General features: G+C 35.6%; 3 protein-coding genes across 10 annotated transcripts in view; all 3 read left to right on the forward strand.

Annotated features, from left to right (window-relative positions):
- The window catches only part of ELF2 (E74 like ETS transcription factor 2), a 38,716-nt gene extending 24,594 nt beyond the window's left edge, over window positions 1-14,122 (forward strand). For 4 of the 7 annotated variants that reach the window (XM_063310661.1, XM_063310666.1, XM_063310664.1 and 1 more), the window contains 6 exons: window positions 6,776-6,889; window positions 7,922-8,095; window positions 8,596-8,685; window positions 10,811-11,003; window positions 11,294-11,635; window positions 12,409-14,122. In XM_063310661.1, coding sequence (XP_063166731.1) covers window positions 6,776-6,889; window positions 7,922-8,095; window positions 8,596-8,685; window positions 10,811-11,003; window positions 11,294-11,635; window positions 12,409-13,036 — 1,541 coding nt within the window. In that variant the 3' untranslated portion in view covers window positions 13,037-14,122. The remainder of the gene's footprint in view (window positions 1-6,775; window positions 6,890-7,921; window positions 8,096-8,595; window positions 8,686-10,810; window positions 11,004-11,293; window positions 11,636-12,408) is intronic. The other 3 variants (XM_063310663.1, XM_063310665.1, XM_063310662.1) reach the window with 2 other exon arrangements.
- The window catches only part of LOC134502095 (uncharacterized), a 161,460-nt gene that overhangs the window by 120,346 nt on the left and 24,797 nt on the right, over window positions 1-16,317 (forward strand). The window lies entirely within an intron of this gene.
- The window catches only part of NDUFC1 (NADH:ubiquinone oxidoreductase subunit C1), a 92,395-nt gene that overhangs the window by 44,404 nt on the left and 31,674 nt on the right, over window positions 1-16,317 (forward strand). The window lies entirely within an intron of this gene.

The following is a 16,317-nucleotide window of genomic DNA, read 5'->3' on the forward strand; positions in this document are numbered from 1 at the left end:
GGTGCAAATGAGATCCCTCCCCCCATAGATTCTTCCCAAGTTCACAATCCCAGGTGCTCCTAGCGGTTTCTGATGGTCTGTGAGAAAAGTCCTTGAACAGAGAACATAACCCAAACACATTCCATTGTAATGAACACAGATACAGAGCTTGGCACAAGGTTTCACAGCAGCTCCCTCCCAAACAAACGTGCGTCAGCACCATGGCATGTGAAATGTTACGATGTATACTGTACATTGAAACAGTGAACATGACACTATGTGGGGCAACTTGCTAGGAAAGGAAAACTATTTTATGTTATCACCACAGGATGAAGAATAGATTGAACACTGCTCTATAGTAATGCTTTTTTGTATATCAGATAGACATGTTTCATAGTAGAATTATTTAGAAGTTTTATATTCAGATACAGTTTTTAAAGGTTTTTTGATAATTAAAACCGTGTGTGTATATACATATACATATACATGTACATATACATATACATGTATCTCAAGTGTTGCCACAGTGGCAAAAATGAGAATAGGACTCAGTAGAAGAAATAAAAGAAAATAGATTTTTTCCCCTAAAATATCATGACTAATATATTCTTCTAAGACATCATTAAAAACTTATAATACTATACAGTAAGACATTTCATATCCATTTTCTAACAAAACATGTATCTATTAAACTTTAAAGGTAACTGGATAACATAATTGGAGTCATTAAAAAAAGGAAAAAGAGAGAGAGTATGGGTAAAAAACAATGCATTAAGACAATACAGGTAGTCTGCGTTTAGTGACTAGTTATGGCAGTCTAGGTCTGTAAAGCAAAGAAAAGTAAAATCGTGACGTTTCATATAGTGACTGCTTCACTTAATTACTGAGTTGCCGGTCCCAATTGTGGTCGCTAAACAAGAACTACCTGTAATGTGAGTTGTATATAGATTATATGTCAAGTTAAAATATAAAGTCTAAAACCCTAATTTTGGATGTGGTACAATTTTATGTATTGTACCACATCCAATTTAGATTACAATTTCATACAATTCCATGTATGAAATTGTAATCTAAAAAAGAATTTCAAATAGATTTGAATTCTACATCAAATCTACTTTATCTAGATATCAAAGCACATTTCCACAATTTGATTAGTCATTCTTCCACAGAGGGGATCAAAGATCTTTTCTGATAAAAAGCATATAAAATCCTTGCAGTTGTATACCATTGCCAATTCAGTATATTTTGAATGTATGTTTAGATTAATGAAATTTAATAAAAATATCTCAAGATTACAGCTTTCAAAATTTATTCTGTGATGGATTATTTTCCAGTACTGTTGAGCTTTATAATATTGCTGTCACATGTGGAAAAAGGATCCAGTCTGCTCATTACATTTTCACAATTTTTTGGAAAAAGTAATACTAATTTTGGCAATCAAGACTGGAGTGATATATCAGTGGTAAAACATACCAGTTCTCCCTGAGTATAATACTCGAGGTAAATCTAAATTGAAATTCCCACTGTTCCATCTCTGTAACTATTTTCAAATTTTGCATCCATTTCATCATATAGTCTTTGACTCGTTCTGGTTCTGAGTCATATTTCACTAATACATTATAAATTGTGCCTGACAAAGTTCAGGATTATGTGTTACAAGACTTTCAAATTCAGTCAGATTTCTTGCTTTGTTATTGAATGTTTGTTTCTATGAAGATGAAAGCATTAAGAAATTTGCTCAGTGGAGAGACAACAACTTGTTCAGATTCCAGGACTTGATTGTTAATAGGACAAAGTTTAGGTCTTTCAATCCCTGACTACACAATGCTCGTTTACTTTTAATTGGTTCCAGTACTTTCAAATAAACTGTACAGCAACAAAAGAATTATGGAAACAAGGGGGAATATTGGGGAAAAATTAAATTGGGTATTGCTGGATTCATGTTATGTTGTGGGAGTGTTGTATTATGTCAGAAATAGCAATGGGAATAAAAGTATCAGAGTTTTAAAAACATTTATTTTAATGGCTTGCCTGTAAGTAATCAAATAGATGATACTTGTGCTTTGTTGTTCTGCTTCTTTAAGTATACAAGTCCTGCTGTATGGTGTGTGGTATTAGTCATTTATTATTAGTAATTCTTTCAGTGCTACAGATTCCTAGTTAAATTTTAAAGGATATAGACACTGTATTAAACATATACAGTATGGTATAATTCATGGAATGTCTATGGACAGCAATTTAAATATATGATGGCAATAATATGGATATGTGTGTTTGTACATTGTCACCGAGGAACAGCTTATGATAGGGCTGAATAGTGATTAATGGATATATGTGAGTGGTGGGTTAGTTTCTGGGAAAAGAACCGTCAACTTTGGGCTATTCACATTTAATCAGTTTTGATCTCTACTAAAATGAACGTTGCAGGCTTAAATTGCTGACAGCATTTTCAGATTGCTGGACTTAATTGCATAGTTTGTATTTTTATATGAATTACAACAATTATTTCTTATAGATTCTGTTTATATTAAAATATAGAAGCAGGAATGTCATTTCAAGTTTTTTTAAAATTGTGTTTTCTCTTTGAATTTAATTCTTATTGTAATAGAATAATGCTTTCTAAAAAAAATTCATCTTGTTTAAAAATACATTATGAAGATTATATTGATATGAATTATTAGAGTACTTGTATTGGAAATGCATTCTTTGTACTTTTTCTTGTTTGTAAACTGCAGCTACAATTCTCTTGCTGCTAATTATACTGCAGTTAATTGTTAGGCTACTATAATTAACATGTTGCTGATGAAGTGTAAATATTAATCCTAAGATTAAAGTCTAGCATAGTAGCTAAGAGCTGACCTACAGTTTGGTAGTTTATTTTTCAGGTACCATTTGTCTTGAATTTGTGGCCTAAAGCAGGCTACTGTCTTTCAGCCTTGGTCCCCTGTGGTCAGTTGAGGGATAACAATGGTTTACCTCATAAGTCTTGAATAGATTATTGAAATCATATATAACTCTAAGCAGTATTATTTTGTTTAATACACATCATTAATACATGCTTAATTAAAAAATAATTTAGGGCTGGACTAAAATGCCCTCCCCATTTAATTTCTCTGCTCTTCCCTCTTCATTTTACTGTAAATTCATTCATTCATTCATTCACTGAGTCAATTTGTAGGGCTGCCCATCTCAAATTCCTGACAATACTTAAAAACAAGATAAAAACCACACAACAGAATTATAAATAATGTATATAGCAGCCAAGAATAATCAACCCACAACAACAATTAACACAGCCATGATGTGGGCTCAGCCACACAGGGTCACAAGCTCAACAAGAGCACCAGGGTTTCAAGACCTTACAAAAGACCAGCAGGGTCAGATTTCCAGCAGGGGAATGATCTTCCAGAGGGTGGGTGCCATGACAGAAAAGGCTCTCCTGCTGGGTCCTGTCAGATGACACTCCCTAGCAGATGGGACCTGGAGCATGGCCCTCTTGCCTGTGATGTAAACCAGAATGTGGGGTTGAGAAATCTTCAGCTCTTGGCAGTTCCCTTTTCTTTTCTTTTCTTTAGCTAGGAGAAGCAATGCTACAGAGTTTCTGGAGAAAAATATTAACTCCCAGTATTCCATGGGATCTCTGTAAGCAAAAATATTGGCTTCTAGGTGAAAAGTTGTACGTAAATGAGTTTAAGTCCTTCCTCCATTTTCCAGAGGTTGTTTTCTTTCATCATTTGTCCATATAAATATAATGAAATTAAATATGGTGGCACTTAGATTATTATATTTTTGTATAATAAGCTCTTTGAACAAGTTTTGTATTTCCAAATCCATCTGTTCTAACAAGCATGGTTAAAATGAACCTGGCAGAGCAATGATTGAACCCGTTCTTCATCTTTCCTTATTCTGGTCCTCTGTGGTGAGTCAACAAGAAAGATTTGAACATGTGTGATTATTTCATGGCAATCATTTAGCTCTCATTTTGAGTAATAAAAAGAAAATCTACTTTTTTCTGCTTGTTAGGCATTAAAATAAATGTTTCAGGAGGTTTCTTGTGGTAAAGCAGTAATGCATTTGTGCTTTGAGTTCTTTTGGTTTACTTACTAATTCTTATCAGTTCTTTTTCATAAATTTTGCCATTTGACACATTTGTGCAGATTTCTTTATGTAGAATTTAGTTGTGTTGGTAACTGGGATAAGCAGAATAATCTAGCTTAACATTTTCAAAAAGTTATTTATAAATATCAGTTTGGTAATGCTGTCTAGAATAGTGAACACCCTCCAGAATTCATAGTGGTAGGCTTTGGAAGAGTGTACTGAGAAGTTTTTCTTGAAAGCATTATGCTTTTTTTTCTAGGAACTAACTCCAGAATTGGTTCATCCTCCCTTCGGTTAAGGATGACTGCTTTTCATTCCCCCATAGGCTCTTTTATATTATTATTTATAGCTAACAGAAAGCTCCACTGAAAACTATAAAGCTTAATTTTAACAGATGTGTGCAGTTTGTATTATTAGTAAGTTATTTCTAGCTGCTACTTATCTTAGAGATAAACCTCTTGAAACAATATCTGAGATAGTAATCATAATGTGTGCTGAAAGCTATCTCATTCTAAAATACTTGAAAAGAATGGCAGGTTTGCATGCATATAGCTCTGTTCTTTTCCACTTTTTGTATGATTATTTGCCTTCATCTTCACTGTTGTCACTGGGTAGCTTGCTTTGAAACCTTGCTCTTTGGTAATGATAATGCCTGATATGGTAAGCTGCTTTTGAAAAACTGGGTTATTTTATGAAATACTCTTCCATGATTCCTTATGAGACACATTTCTTTCATTATTTGGATCTGAAGAGTCAAAAAGTAAAAGATTTTTCCCTGTCTAGTATTCCATTTAGAATATTGTAGTTAACAGAATAGATCTTTTGAAGTTCCAGCAATGAAGCACCAGTTGAATTCTCAATAGTTTCCCAGCACTGCCGATAAGTGATCCAGCTTACTCTAAAGATATCTTTAGATGCTGACAGCCCAGCTGGAAGGGTTTAGCTTTGAATAGATTTCCATAAATGGAAAGACCAACTGGAGAGAGAAAGAGAATATGAATGTGTTTGTATACACCTTCTTGTATATAGATAATATGCAGCAGGTGGTACTATGAACTGCTGATTTTAACAGTCTCCACTAATATAAGACCAACATTGTCTATATGTGGTTTTTTATGTATTAGTTCTTCATTATCACAGTATTTCTTAAAATAAGATGTTTTTAGTGATGTGGGAGCAAAAACACCAAGTAGCCATCGACTATTCCCACTCTTAATTAAGCAAACAAAAAGTTATACTGTAAATACTGAGGCAAATTAATCTTGGAGAAAAGGACTTGCTTTACCTCCTAGTGAAAAATTGGTCTTAAAATAATATTGAAGGTACATGTTACAAATTTCTAATTTTAGATTAGATTGGTCCTCATATTTTTATAAACAGAAATTAAACTGGCTAGAAAGTTATTATAGGAAAACCTTTCTGTAATATGGAATGGGTTACTACTCATAAGTTAGAGTACAATATTTCATTAAATAAAGAAAATTCCACTTTGCATTTTAAGGAATGGAATGGAATAAAGGAGACTGAGTGGAATAAATCTGGTGGGGGGAATAGAAGATGTAAGAGCACAGGGGATCCCCCCCCCAGAAAAGAAACAGAGTGGGGAAGTGCTGCATTGATTATTCCCATCTCTCCATTTGTGCAGATAATTCAAAGTCAACACCTTTGCATTTTATGCACTTGAAATTAGATTGGTCCTCATATTTTTATAAACAGAAATTAAACTGGCTAGAAAGTTAATATAGGAAAACATTTCTGTAATGTGGAATGGGTTACTTCTCATAATCTAAACTTTAACTAGGTTATTAAAATGGATATATTTGATATTAAGAGTTTAGTATCAGCCTGATTAATTTACTTAGGAGTGTGAGCAGTACAGAAGATAAAGGTTAGGAATGTTCTTAAGTTGGCTTTTTTGAAATAATGATTAAACATAATGATGTAAATAGGCAATTAGAAATCCAAAACTTCTTATAGATGGCCTTTTAAATGCCAATGTGTATGGCTCTCGGGATAGATTGAACCGTCTATACTTTTTTTTAAATTTGACACCACCAATGTTATGATTTAGTACTCCACATAGTATGTTATACACTACTGGAGCATCTTCTTCTTGGACTATTTCTATAAATGTATGTTCTTGTAATGGATTGAATGTTGGACATACAGTTGATTGCAAAATTTAAGCACCCCAATCAAATAGTATATGTTTGTAACATGCATAGGTTATGGCAGCTTTTGTTTTTTAGGGATTCATTAAAGCATACAATTTGACCAGGTATGGCTAAACTTTTGCATACAATTGTACAGTATGCTAACCACTTTTTTTGCTTGTTCAAACATTCTGAAGGAGACAAAATGAAGTAAGGTTTCCCCAGACAATGAACTTTCTGCATAGTGTGCATTTTTGTCTAATTTTCTGGAACTCAGTAAACTAGGTTTATAGAGTGCCCAAATCCATCATGTGCTTGGCTTGGTTTTGGCTTAATATGATAACTTAACCACTGTGGTTTTTAGATTTTGAGGTTGTAAAAGAGGTTGTAAAAATAAAGTAATAAATTCTCATCTCAAAAATGAGAATATATATCTAATATAAATTTTGTTCAAAACCATGTGTATAAATAATATTATATGCTTTGAGGCATACAGAATGTGTGGCTCACAATATCTGTCAAAGAAATGTCCTTGTTTTTTACAGTGGAAGCATCTGTTCATGGCAGCAGTGTGCACTGTTCAGATAAGACAATTGAAGCAGCAGAAGCCTTGCTTCATATGGAGTCTCCAACCTGCTTAAGAGATGCCAGAAGTCCAGGTATGTCCACCATACAAATTAAGTATCCTTACCCTTTTTAAATTTGCTTTTTACTATATAGCTACCCCCTGGGTAATATTTAGTAATAAGCTTTTTCCAGACCCTAGAGCTTTCTTAATTCTGGGAAGGAAATATTAATCAGTTAGTATTTAATTATGCCTTTCTGCTCATAGGGCATGAATAGTTTTCTTCCTAAAAACTGGTCTACAAATTATACCCTGCATATGGTATGTAGGGTTACACAGTACAGTGTTACATTACTGTGTGAAAAGAATGTTGTATGTAGAGAATTACTGTATAGAATTATAGCTGTTATTTGGAGCAGATACTGCACATAAGCTGTTTCCAGGGATATTCCATGTAATAAGTAGCTGTTTAGATTGATTTGTACATCAATTAATAAACCCATCTCGGGTTTTTTTTTTTAACTGATGCCAATAGAAAGCAATGTTTTCAGGTATCTTGGTTTTAATTTTCTTTCATTTTGTATCGTCAGGTTAAAATTATTCATATTCATTGCAAATTTCATTGTTATCTTAACATGCATTTTGTGGTTTGGATCTAGTGATAGTGACAAAATTTATAAAATTGAAGGAAATGGTATGCTAATGAGGAACAAACTAAACGACTTCTAAGGATTAGCTGCGATTGAAATTTTTAATCAAGAATTGGGGTTCATTTCAATAGGAAATCTTAGTTTTCTCCATTTATAAAATGAATATCACATAGAACTTTACAGAAACTAGTTATTTCCAGAGTGTAATCTGTACAAACATTCAAGTACTGGAAACAATTACTCTTTTGTTTAAAAAATACAGATCTGTTGTGTCATATAATAAAGGCAGCACTACAGTATTTGATGTATTCTAGCAACTGAATCCAGATGAATGATGAGAAGGCTTTATTTTTTATTTGGCTCCTTTTGGGAATGTTTCCAATATTTAAAATAGATTTAGCTTATTTGTAACTTGAAAAATCTGGATTTTTTAAAATATGCAAACCTTACCATACCTATTTATTTGCTTTCCTTAGTAGAAGTTTTTGTTCCGCCTTGTGTGTCAACTCCAGAGTTCATCCATGCTGCAATGAGACCAGACGTAATTACAGAAACTGTTGTGGAGGTATCTACTGAGGAATCTGAACCAATGGATACATCTCCTTCACGAACATCTCCAGAAATCCATGAGCCCATGAAAAAAAAGAAAGGTACTTTGTGTATGTGGGTATATGTGTGGGACAACTAAAAATAGCAACAAGAAGAAGAAGAAAGCAGCAGAACATTTCACAGCATATTTTCTTTTGTATGATCATTTGCCTAGAAAGGCTATTCAGACAGATATTTTTACTTAGGTAGTAGGTGTTCCACTGATTAGTATTTGGTTGGAACAGGTTAAAGATTGAGTTGCAAATAAACAGTTGAAAATGCATACTTAGAAAATAAATACTTTCAAGTTGAGCCTTGATTAAATGAATATATCACTTAACTTTATCTTGATGTGGCAGACATGGTTATAGATATGGTTGCAGTCTACTATTTTCCTACTCTGCTGCAGTGTTCTGGATTACAAGTAGGACGTATTAACCTTCTGCATCAATATGTGGAAAGCTGCATAAGATCAGCCTTAATGATTTATTTGGGTTAAACTGGAGGTGAGAAATATTATTTTTTTATGACTGTTTCAACTCTAACAAACTGTTCCCTGCAGCTGGCCGTAAGCCAAAATCTCAAGTGCCCTCAGCTATTTCCAGTGCATCTCCAGACTTGGGTATAAAAAAGAAGCCTAGAGAGGGCAAAGGTAATGTTTTAATTATGTTTTATTTTAAATATTGTGAAATATTTAGCAAAAAATAATATCCCCATAACATGAATGCCTAACAGTACTGGTTAATTACAGTCAGTCTTTTTAGAGCTTTGAAGCTTTTTTCCCCCTAACCAGTGAGAATATTTAAAATTGTTTGCTCCTAGAGTTTTGCTTTCTGGCATACATTTCTGCCTGTATGTAGTGTGGGCAATGTGATTTTTTTTTTCAGCTGAAGTTTGATTCTTCTGCTGAAGGTTTGCAGTAGCATTTTGCATATCTGCAGAGTATTTATTACTGTTAGTTTAATGTCCTGACTTTTCTTCAGGAGCACAAGATAGTGTACATAGCATCTCCTTTCCCACTTTTACCCCACCTCAACAAGATAGGTTAGGCTGAGAGAGAATGGCTCAAAGTCACTTAGGGACTTCCATGTCTGAGGGTGGATTGGAACCTGGGTCTTTCCAGTTCTAGTCCAAAATCTTAACCATTAGATCACATTGGTTCTCCACAAAGGCTTTCCTGCAGGCTCCTTTTCACTCTAGCAGGATGAGATTGTTTCAAGATCTGTTATATGGAGAGGCTTACCTCCTTGTATAGTCATTATAAAACTTGGGTTGAGATTGCAAATTAGGGATGTTAAAGCTCTTCTCCCCTTCTCTCCCAATCTTGATATAGTTACATATATACATATATAACATATATACATATATAACAACTATTTCCTTACTGCTGTTAGTTATATGCCCTGGAGAGTGACAATATCTAGCCAGTCTTGTCTAATCTTGAAAAGCTAAGTAGGACTGGACCTACTTAGTATTTGAATGGGAGACTACCAGGAAATATGAGGACTGTAAGAACAGAATGAGAAGTAAAAAAAAAATACAGCAGAAGGCAGACCTCTTCTGCACTTTGTCAGGAAAATGACAGGCACCTGTCCACGGACTCACCAGTCTGACTGGAATAAGTCCTCACTTTTGCTTAGTAGTTTCAGAGAGATCACTGGTGAGGTCATTTTGAGCACCTGTGGGAGTCTACATGCTGGCCTTTTGGTGTTGCATGCAGCTTACTGGTTGCACATCTGTGTATTAGCCTTATTCAATTGCTCATTGGTATTTACTTCATTTCATCAAATATTTCTCTCTAATAAAGTTGTTTAAGGTTGTAATATTTATTTCTTGGTGTTTTTTGATGGTTGGACAAAGTTATGGGTGACACATTCCCTTAGTAGGTGAGAGAAAGACATTACTGGCTAGAAAATTTCTGGTTTGCACTTGCAAACTCTGGTGCAAAATAATACTTTGATAATGGGTCTTTATATAGCATGTTTATTAATTATAAATGGTTTGCATGTGTAGATATGTGGTAGTGTGTTATATATTCCATTTATTTGCATGGACCTTTATATTGTCCCAGCGGAAGCTGGATTCTCAGGTAGCCGGCTCAGGTCAACTCAGCCTTCCATCCTTCCGAGGTCGGTAAAAGGAGCACCCAGCTTGCTGGGGAAGGTGATGACTGGGGAAGGCAATGGCAAACCACCCTGATATAGTCTGCAAATAAAACGTCGCAAAAGCAGCATCCCCCCAGAGGGTCAGACATGACTCAGTGCTTGCACAGGGGACCTTTCACTTTTTACTTATATTGTCTAATAACATTGGTTAATTAGAGAAAAACCTGCTTTATATCCCGTCCTGCCCCCATCACTGCCCCCAAATTCATAGCGGCTTTTAAGGCACACATGTTTTTAGCTATTTCTTAATATATCCATTTATTTATGTAGAAAAGGTATTTGAAATAAAATTAGTTATTAGTCTAGAAAGGCTCTTGACCTGTGGACACCCGGTGGATATTTCTGGTGTACCATGCTCTTTATTGTTTGACCTAAACTGAACATTTTAAATAAATAAAACAAAACTGTCTATAGTATTAGTTGTCTCCCTCAAAAATTTGGTTTCTGCCCATTTTGAAAATGTATTTAATATATGTCTAACTTGCATAAAAATATTATGTAACATAGTAATTAAATGTTATTCCAATAGTTAGCCATGATAGTTTGCATGATTTTGTTTGCTTGGAGGTAATTAACTCTGTGATTTGCCTGAAATATATGTTTTTATTGTAGGAAATACAACCTATTTGTGGGAATTCCTTCTGGATCTACTTCAAGACAAAAATACTTGCCCTCGATATATCAAATGGACTCAGCGAGAAAAGGGCATTTTTAAACTTGTGGACTCAAAAGCAGTTTCCAAGCTGTGGGGAAAACACAAGAACAAGCCTGACATGAACTATGAGACAATGGGAAGAGCCTTGAGGTAAAGAAAAAAAATGAGATGAAAAATATTGAAATCGTTTGTTTTAAAATAATATGGGCATGTTTTTCTACAGCCTCTTTTAATGCTTTTAAACTAACCTTGCTCCAATTTTTTCTTTCCTAAGAGAAACATTCTTTACTTCATTTGTCTTCTAAAATTAAGTACTGATGTGTAATTTTAGGTAGAGAACATGGAGATTTTGCCTCCATGAACAAAGTAACTTGAAGGTTAGAAATGTAAAGGAAATAGTTTGTTTAAACTAATGTTATACACTTTTGTACTTCTTGCAGATACTATTATCAAAGAGGAATTCTGGCAAAAGTTGAAGGACAAAGGCTAGTATATCAGTTCAAGGAAATGCCCAAAAATATTGTTGTTATTGATGACAAAAGTGAGTGTGGCAGTGAAGATATATCAATGTCCACTGATGAGAAATCATTGGAACGTGTATCGCTGTCTGCAGAAAACCTTTTAAAAACAGCGAGTTCTGCTCGTGCAGGAAAAAACACTTCTCAGTTGACCTGCACAAGATCAGAGAAGTCTGTTGCCAGAGTGAGTATCTCCTCACCTGGGCATGAAATGTCATCTTGTTCTCCCACCACAACTACCGTTTCAGCAACAACTGCTCCCAGGTTAGTGCTGTATGATTTACATATTGAGTGGTCTAGGTCAATGTTTCTCAACCTCACCAACTTTAAGATGCGTGGACTTCAGCTCCCAGAATTCCCCAGCCAGTTGAAGTCCACGCATCTTACAGTTGCTGTTGTTCAGAAACACTGATCTAGGTCAAGCACCATATGGTATGCAAAATCAGGCAAAAATTAAATTTAAATTCATTTATATTTTTTTAAAAAACTAGATATAATACATCATTATTGCCTGGGATATTTTCATATTTTTTTGGCTTCTGTGATATTGTTAAAAATTCTTGTAGCAACCTTTGGAGGACTACGGGCCTGTACCTAAAGATTTCAGGAGCCATATGCAGTCCCGGGCCTCAGGCAGGGTTCTCTTGAAAAGGTGGTCTGTTATTTTGTAGCTTTCTTGCCTTTTTGTTTCCAGATGGTTTTACTGTTGCTTTACCAGGGATTTGTCAACTTAAAATAAACAGTTGTTGAGGTAATCTAAAACAGCAGTGTTTTGTTATGCTTTGTTCTATTATTTATTAGATTTATATCCCACCTTTATTTTAGTAGCAATAAGGAGAGATAAATTAAGTCCTGAAACTTCAAAGAATCAAGTTTGGGATTGCGGTAGGGGAAGACACTTCTGTTTTCACATCAGATTTATAAACGGTGATAATTGTTTCTTCTTAATTAAAAAGGACTGTTTGTGACATGGATACATACTTTGAATAAACACATGTTTGCTCTTAATGCAGTGTTTATCTTCATCTGTTTGACAGAACTGTTCGGGTGGCTATGCAAGTGCCTGTTGTAATGACATCTCTGGGACAGAAAATATCGACAGTTGCAGTGCAGTCAGTCAATGCAGGGTCACCACTGATTACCAGCACAAGCCCAACAACAGCAACAACCCCAAAGGTAGTTATCCAGACAATCCCTACAGTGATGCCATCATCTGCTGAAAATGGAGAGAAAATCACAATGCAGCCTACAAAAATAATCACCATCCCTGCTACACAACTTGCACAATGCCAGTTGCAAACAAAAACTGGTTTGCCAGGGACAGGAAGCATTAACATAGTTGGAACACCTCTGGCTGTGAGAGCACTTACTCCAGTATCTTTAGCCCATGGGACACCAGTGATGAGATTATCAATGCCTGCCCAGCAGGCAAGTAGCCATACTCCACCCAGAGTAATTAGTGCAGTTATAAAAAGTCCAGAAGTCAAATCTGAAGCAGTAGCTTTAAAGCAAGAACGGGAGATTAAGACCCTGCAACTAGTACAAGAAGAGAAACCAGCTGATGGAACCAAAACAGTTACTCATGTTGTCGTCGTTAGTACACCCTCAGCTATTGCCCTCCCTGTACAAGTAAAAACAGAAGGAATAGTAACATGTGAGAAATGAAAAAGGGCAGCTGTGAACATTAATTACATAGACCATTGTGGAATTAAGCAAACTGACAATATTTAGGAAGCCAGGGAATTGGACACAATCAAGAAGTGAAAGAACTGATTTTTAAAAAATTGTTAATAGTTATGCATATATTAGAAACTTACTGGAAGCAAAATAATGTCCCATGTTTCAGTGGGAATTGAACTAGATCTACACACTGACACAATTGCCTCTTGTAAATCGGGGTTAAGCTGATGAAGAAAGAAAATTCCTGGAACCGAAGGGAATAGCGGGTGAGCGCCCAAGAGTCTCACTGCATTACCAGGTTACACTAAGACATGGAACACTAAACTGGTTCTATGAGGGGTTCTTGGCTTATGTAGATGGAGGGGACATCTAGGAAGAGGCTCACTGTTACACAAGACACATTTGATGCATTTGAATATGCATACCAGCAATTACTACTGTGTACTCACAGTGTTCAACTGGTGCTATGTGAAAAACTCTGCTACTAGGTATTCTTGAATGTGAATAAAGGAAAGGATTAGAGCGCTTCTACAAGAAGTTGAAGACTTAGAGAATTTTTTGTCCCATGCAGCTTAAGCAGATTTTAAAACAAAAGCCTTAGACTGATTTTCAGTTACCTTTGTTGAAATAAGCTAATGGCTTGTTTGTGTAAAGCATTTTTTTATTAAAACAATTTTTAAAAAAATCTTATACCTAGCACAGTATTGTTATAGAATTACATGTAACATATTTTGTATGGTAGTCAAGTCTGTTGGTTTCTTAATTGTGGTCAAAGTGGCCAGAGGTGGTTTGGCCTTTTGCTCCTTGGATCACCCACTTCGCCTGGACATCTGTGCATACATTTCAATTTCAGCTTTTACTCTGTCACTTGAAAGGTCACGCTTGGCATGAACTCTTGTCAGATTAAAAGCCTGTATATTTTTTAGTTGAAGTTAGAGGAAAGTACCAGTGTTCAGAATGAACTATAATAGTTTGTATATTCAACATTTAAAGTATATTCTATTTTGTTGTACTCTTGTTTCAAAGTGTATTCAAGTAGGTTTTACTGAAATACAGATATAAAATTTAAAATTGGTGTCTCTTTTTTCCAAGCCTTAATATGCCCTCTGGTGTTCATTCAGATCAACTTCAGTTCTCAAAACTTAGTTTCAGAAATAACACAGAACCTGAAAATATACCAGAGAATTAAGTGAATTATCTCAGTTATTCTACCGAAAATAGCAGTAATACCTAGTTGATAAAAGAGTGGAAACTACATGTATAATAGTTTAAATTACTAACAGCAGGAATTAGGTGACTGGAATTGTCTTTACGCTTGTGTTATATTGTCTTACATTTTCCAAATGAATTAGAGTAGCAATAGCCAGCTTCATAGGAGGTGAATGGGATTAAAGATTCCTGGGAGGGGAGGGGAGAGACATGAAGGTAACAACTTTGTCAAATTGAAAGAAGGCAGAATGCCTTCTGGTTTACATCTTGCAACCAGTTTTGACGATGATAAATTAATGAAGTTTCCTTCTTTGTCATCCTGGCAGGTTAAGTTTAGAAAGGAAAACCAAAACAATTCTCTCACTGTGGGCTCTGCAGTGCTTTGGATTTTAAGGGAAACATTTGGAGTGTATGGGTGTGAACATAGCACCTGCCTGCAACTCCTTAAACCAGGCATGCCTTTCCTGGGACTGTGTGACAACTGCAATTGTTTCCGCTTTTGAATCTGAAGTACTGCACATGCCTGTTTTCCTTTTGGATTCTGGATTGAATGATGCCAAAGAAGTCACTAGTTTGGGAGCATTCTGTTTAAGGCTAGACAAGAAGCAGATGGCTACCTAACTGCCTTTGAAATATTTAATTGGCTATCTGAACATACTACATATTTTGAGCTTGCTTTCCCAGTGAAAATAGCATCCATTCAAACTATTCTGTCAGTGTAATCTCCAAGATTTACTTATCCAAATCCATATTTAGTGCTTTAGAATGTTGTAAGCTCTCATACATTTTAGAAACCGGAGTCAGGCTAAAACCTATGAAGAATACTGCCAGCAAGACCTGCGTTGGAAAAATAAAGCCTAAATTTCATTTCAGGCAAATGTTTTACTAAGACAGGCCCACATTGTAACTTTAGGGAAACTGAAGTAATTTATAACTGGTAGGGTGAAACCAAATTGGGAGCTTTGTGGAAGTTTGCTTTCCCAAATGTTTGTATTTTGCAGGGCAGCATTTGTAGGGTTGGTCCAAAATGCAGCAAAGTCTGTCTTGGCAAGGAAAAGCTTTTCATATGAGACCAAGTGGCTGCCTACCCCAGAGGAGTGGAAGCCTGAGGCTGGCTACTAACTGAGCCATGTCCAGGAGGAAAGAGCCAGCTCGCCTGGCTCCTCTCCCTTCAGTTCAGGTTATTAGGTGGGACAGCAAGGCCAAGAGTGAAGTGCTGGTATGTGGGTCTCCACACAGTTTATTTGTGCCCTGTTGTTCTTTTGAGATGGGGAATGGAGAAAAGGGCAAGGACTACAACTTTTCCAGGCATAGTTGGCAGGCCATTGTAACACTGGTATTTCAGACACTGGCTGTGATACATTTCACAAGACTGATTTGTCCTGCAACTCCCAGCACATGGATTTTAGCCAAGCAGTTGAAAACTCCTGGCATGTTGAAAACTGTATAAGCAGCGTTTGGTATGAACATTAGGGAACCTCAGCAACTTACCCACCATTCAGCTGCTAGCTTGCCAATGCTGATCAAAATAGTTGTTATAAAAATTCCTTTTTATTATAATGTTTATTGTAAAGGTATGATACAATTTCTTTTATTATTTTTATATGTTCTGAAGAAACATTTCAGAACAATGTTTGGATTGGAGATTTACTTGGTTTAAAAATAGGTGGCTATCATGATGTTGCTTAAGGACATCAACATTTCCCTCTCCTATTGGAGAAGTACGTGGGGGAAATATCTCCTGATCTTGCAGAGTTAGGTATGGTTGAAAATGAGGTAACGCTTGATGGAAAGTGTGGGAAAGTGAACAAAGCTGGAACTCTTACAGCTTGATCCCAGACCATACATATACGACAATGCTGGAATTAACTGCAGTGTTTGTGGTCTTGGGTTTAAAGCTCTCTTTTGGCAAGGGGACTTTAAAGGCTTGGTTGATACACTATTTTTGCAGCAGAATTGTCCTGAAAAATCCAAGGTAAGGGGGATTTGAAAGAGGTTTTATGCTTTCTTTTACTGAAAAAATGAAATCCATGAAAATGAAGTTGAACTTTTAAACT

This window comes from Candoia aspera, chromosome 8 (assembly GCF_035149785.1).
Source record: "Candoia aspera isolate rCanAsp1 chromosome 8, rCanAsp1.hap2, whole genome shotgun sequence".
NCBI classification, from domain to species: domain Eukaryota; kingdom Metazoa; phylum Chordata; class Lepidosauria; order Squamata; family Boidae; genus Candoia; species Candoia aspera.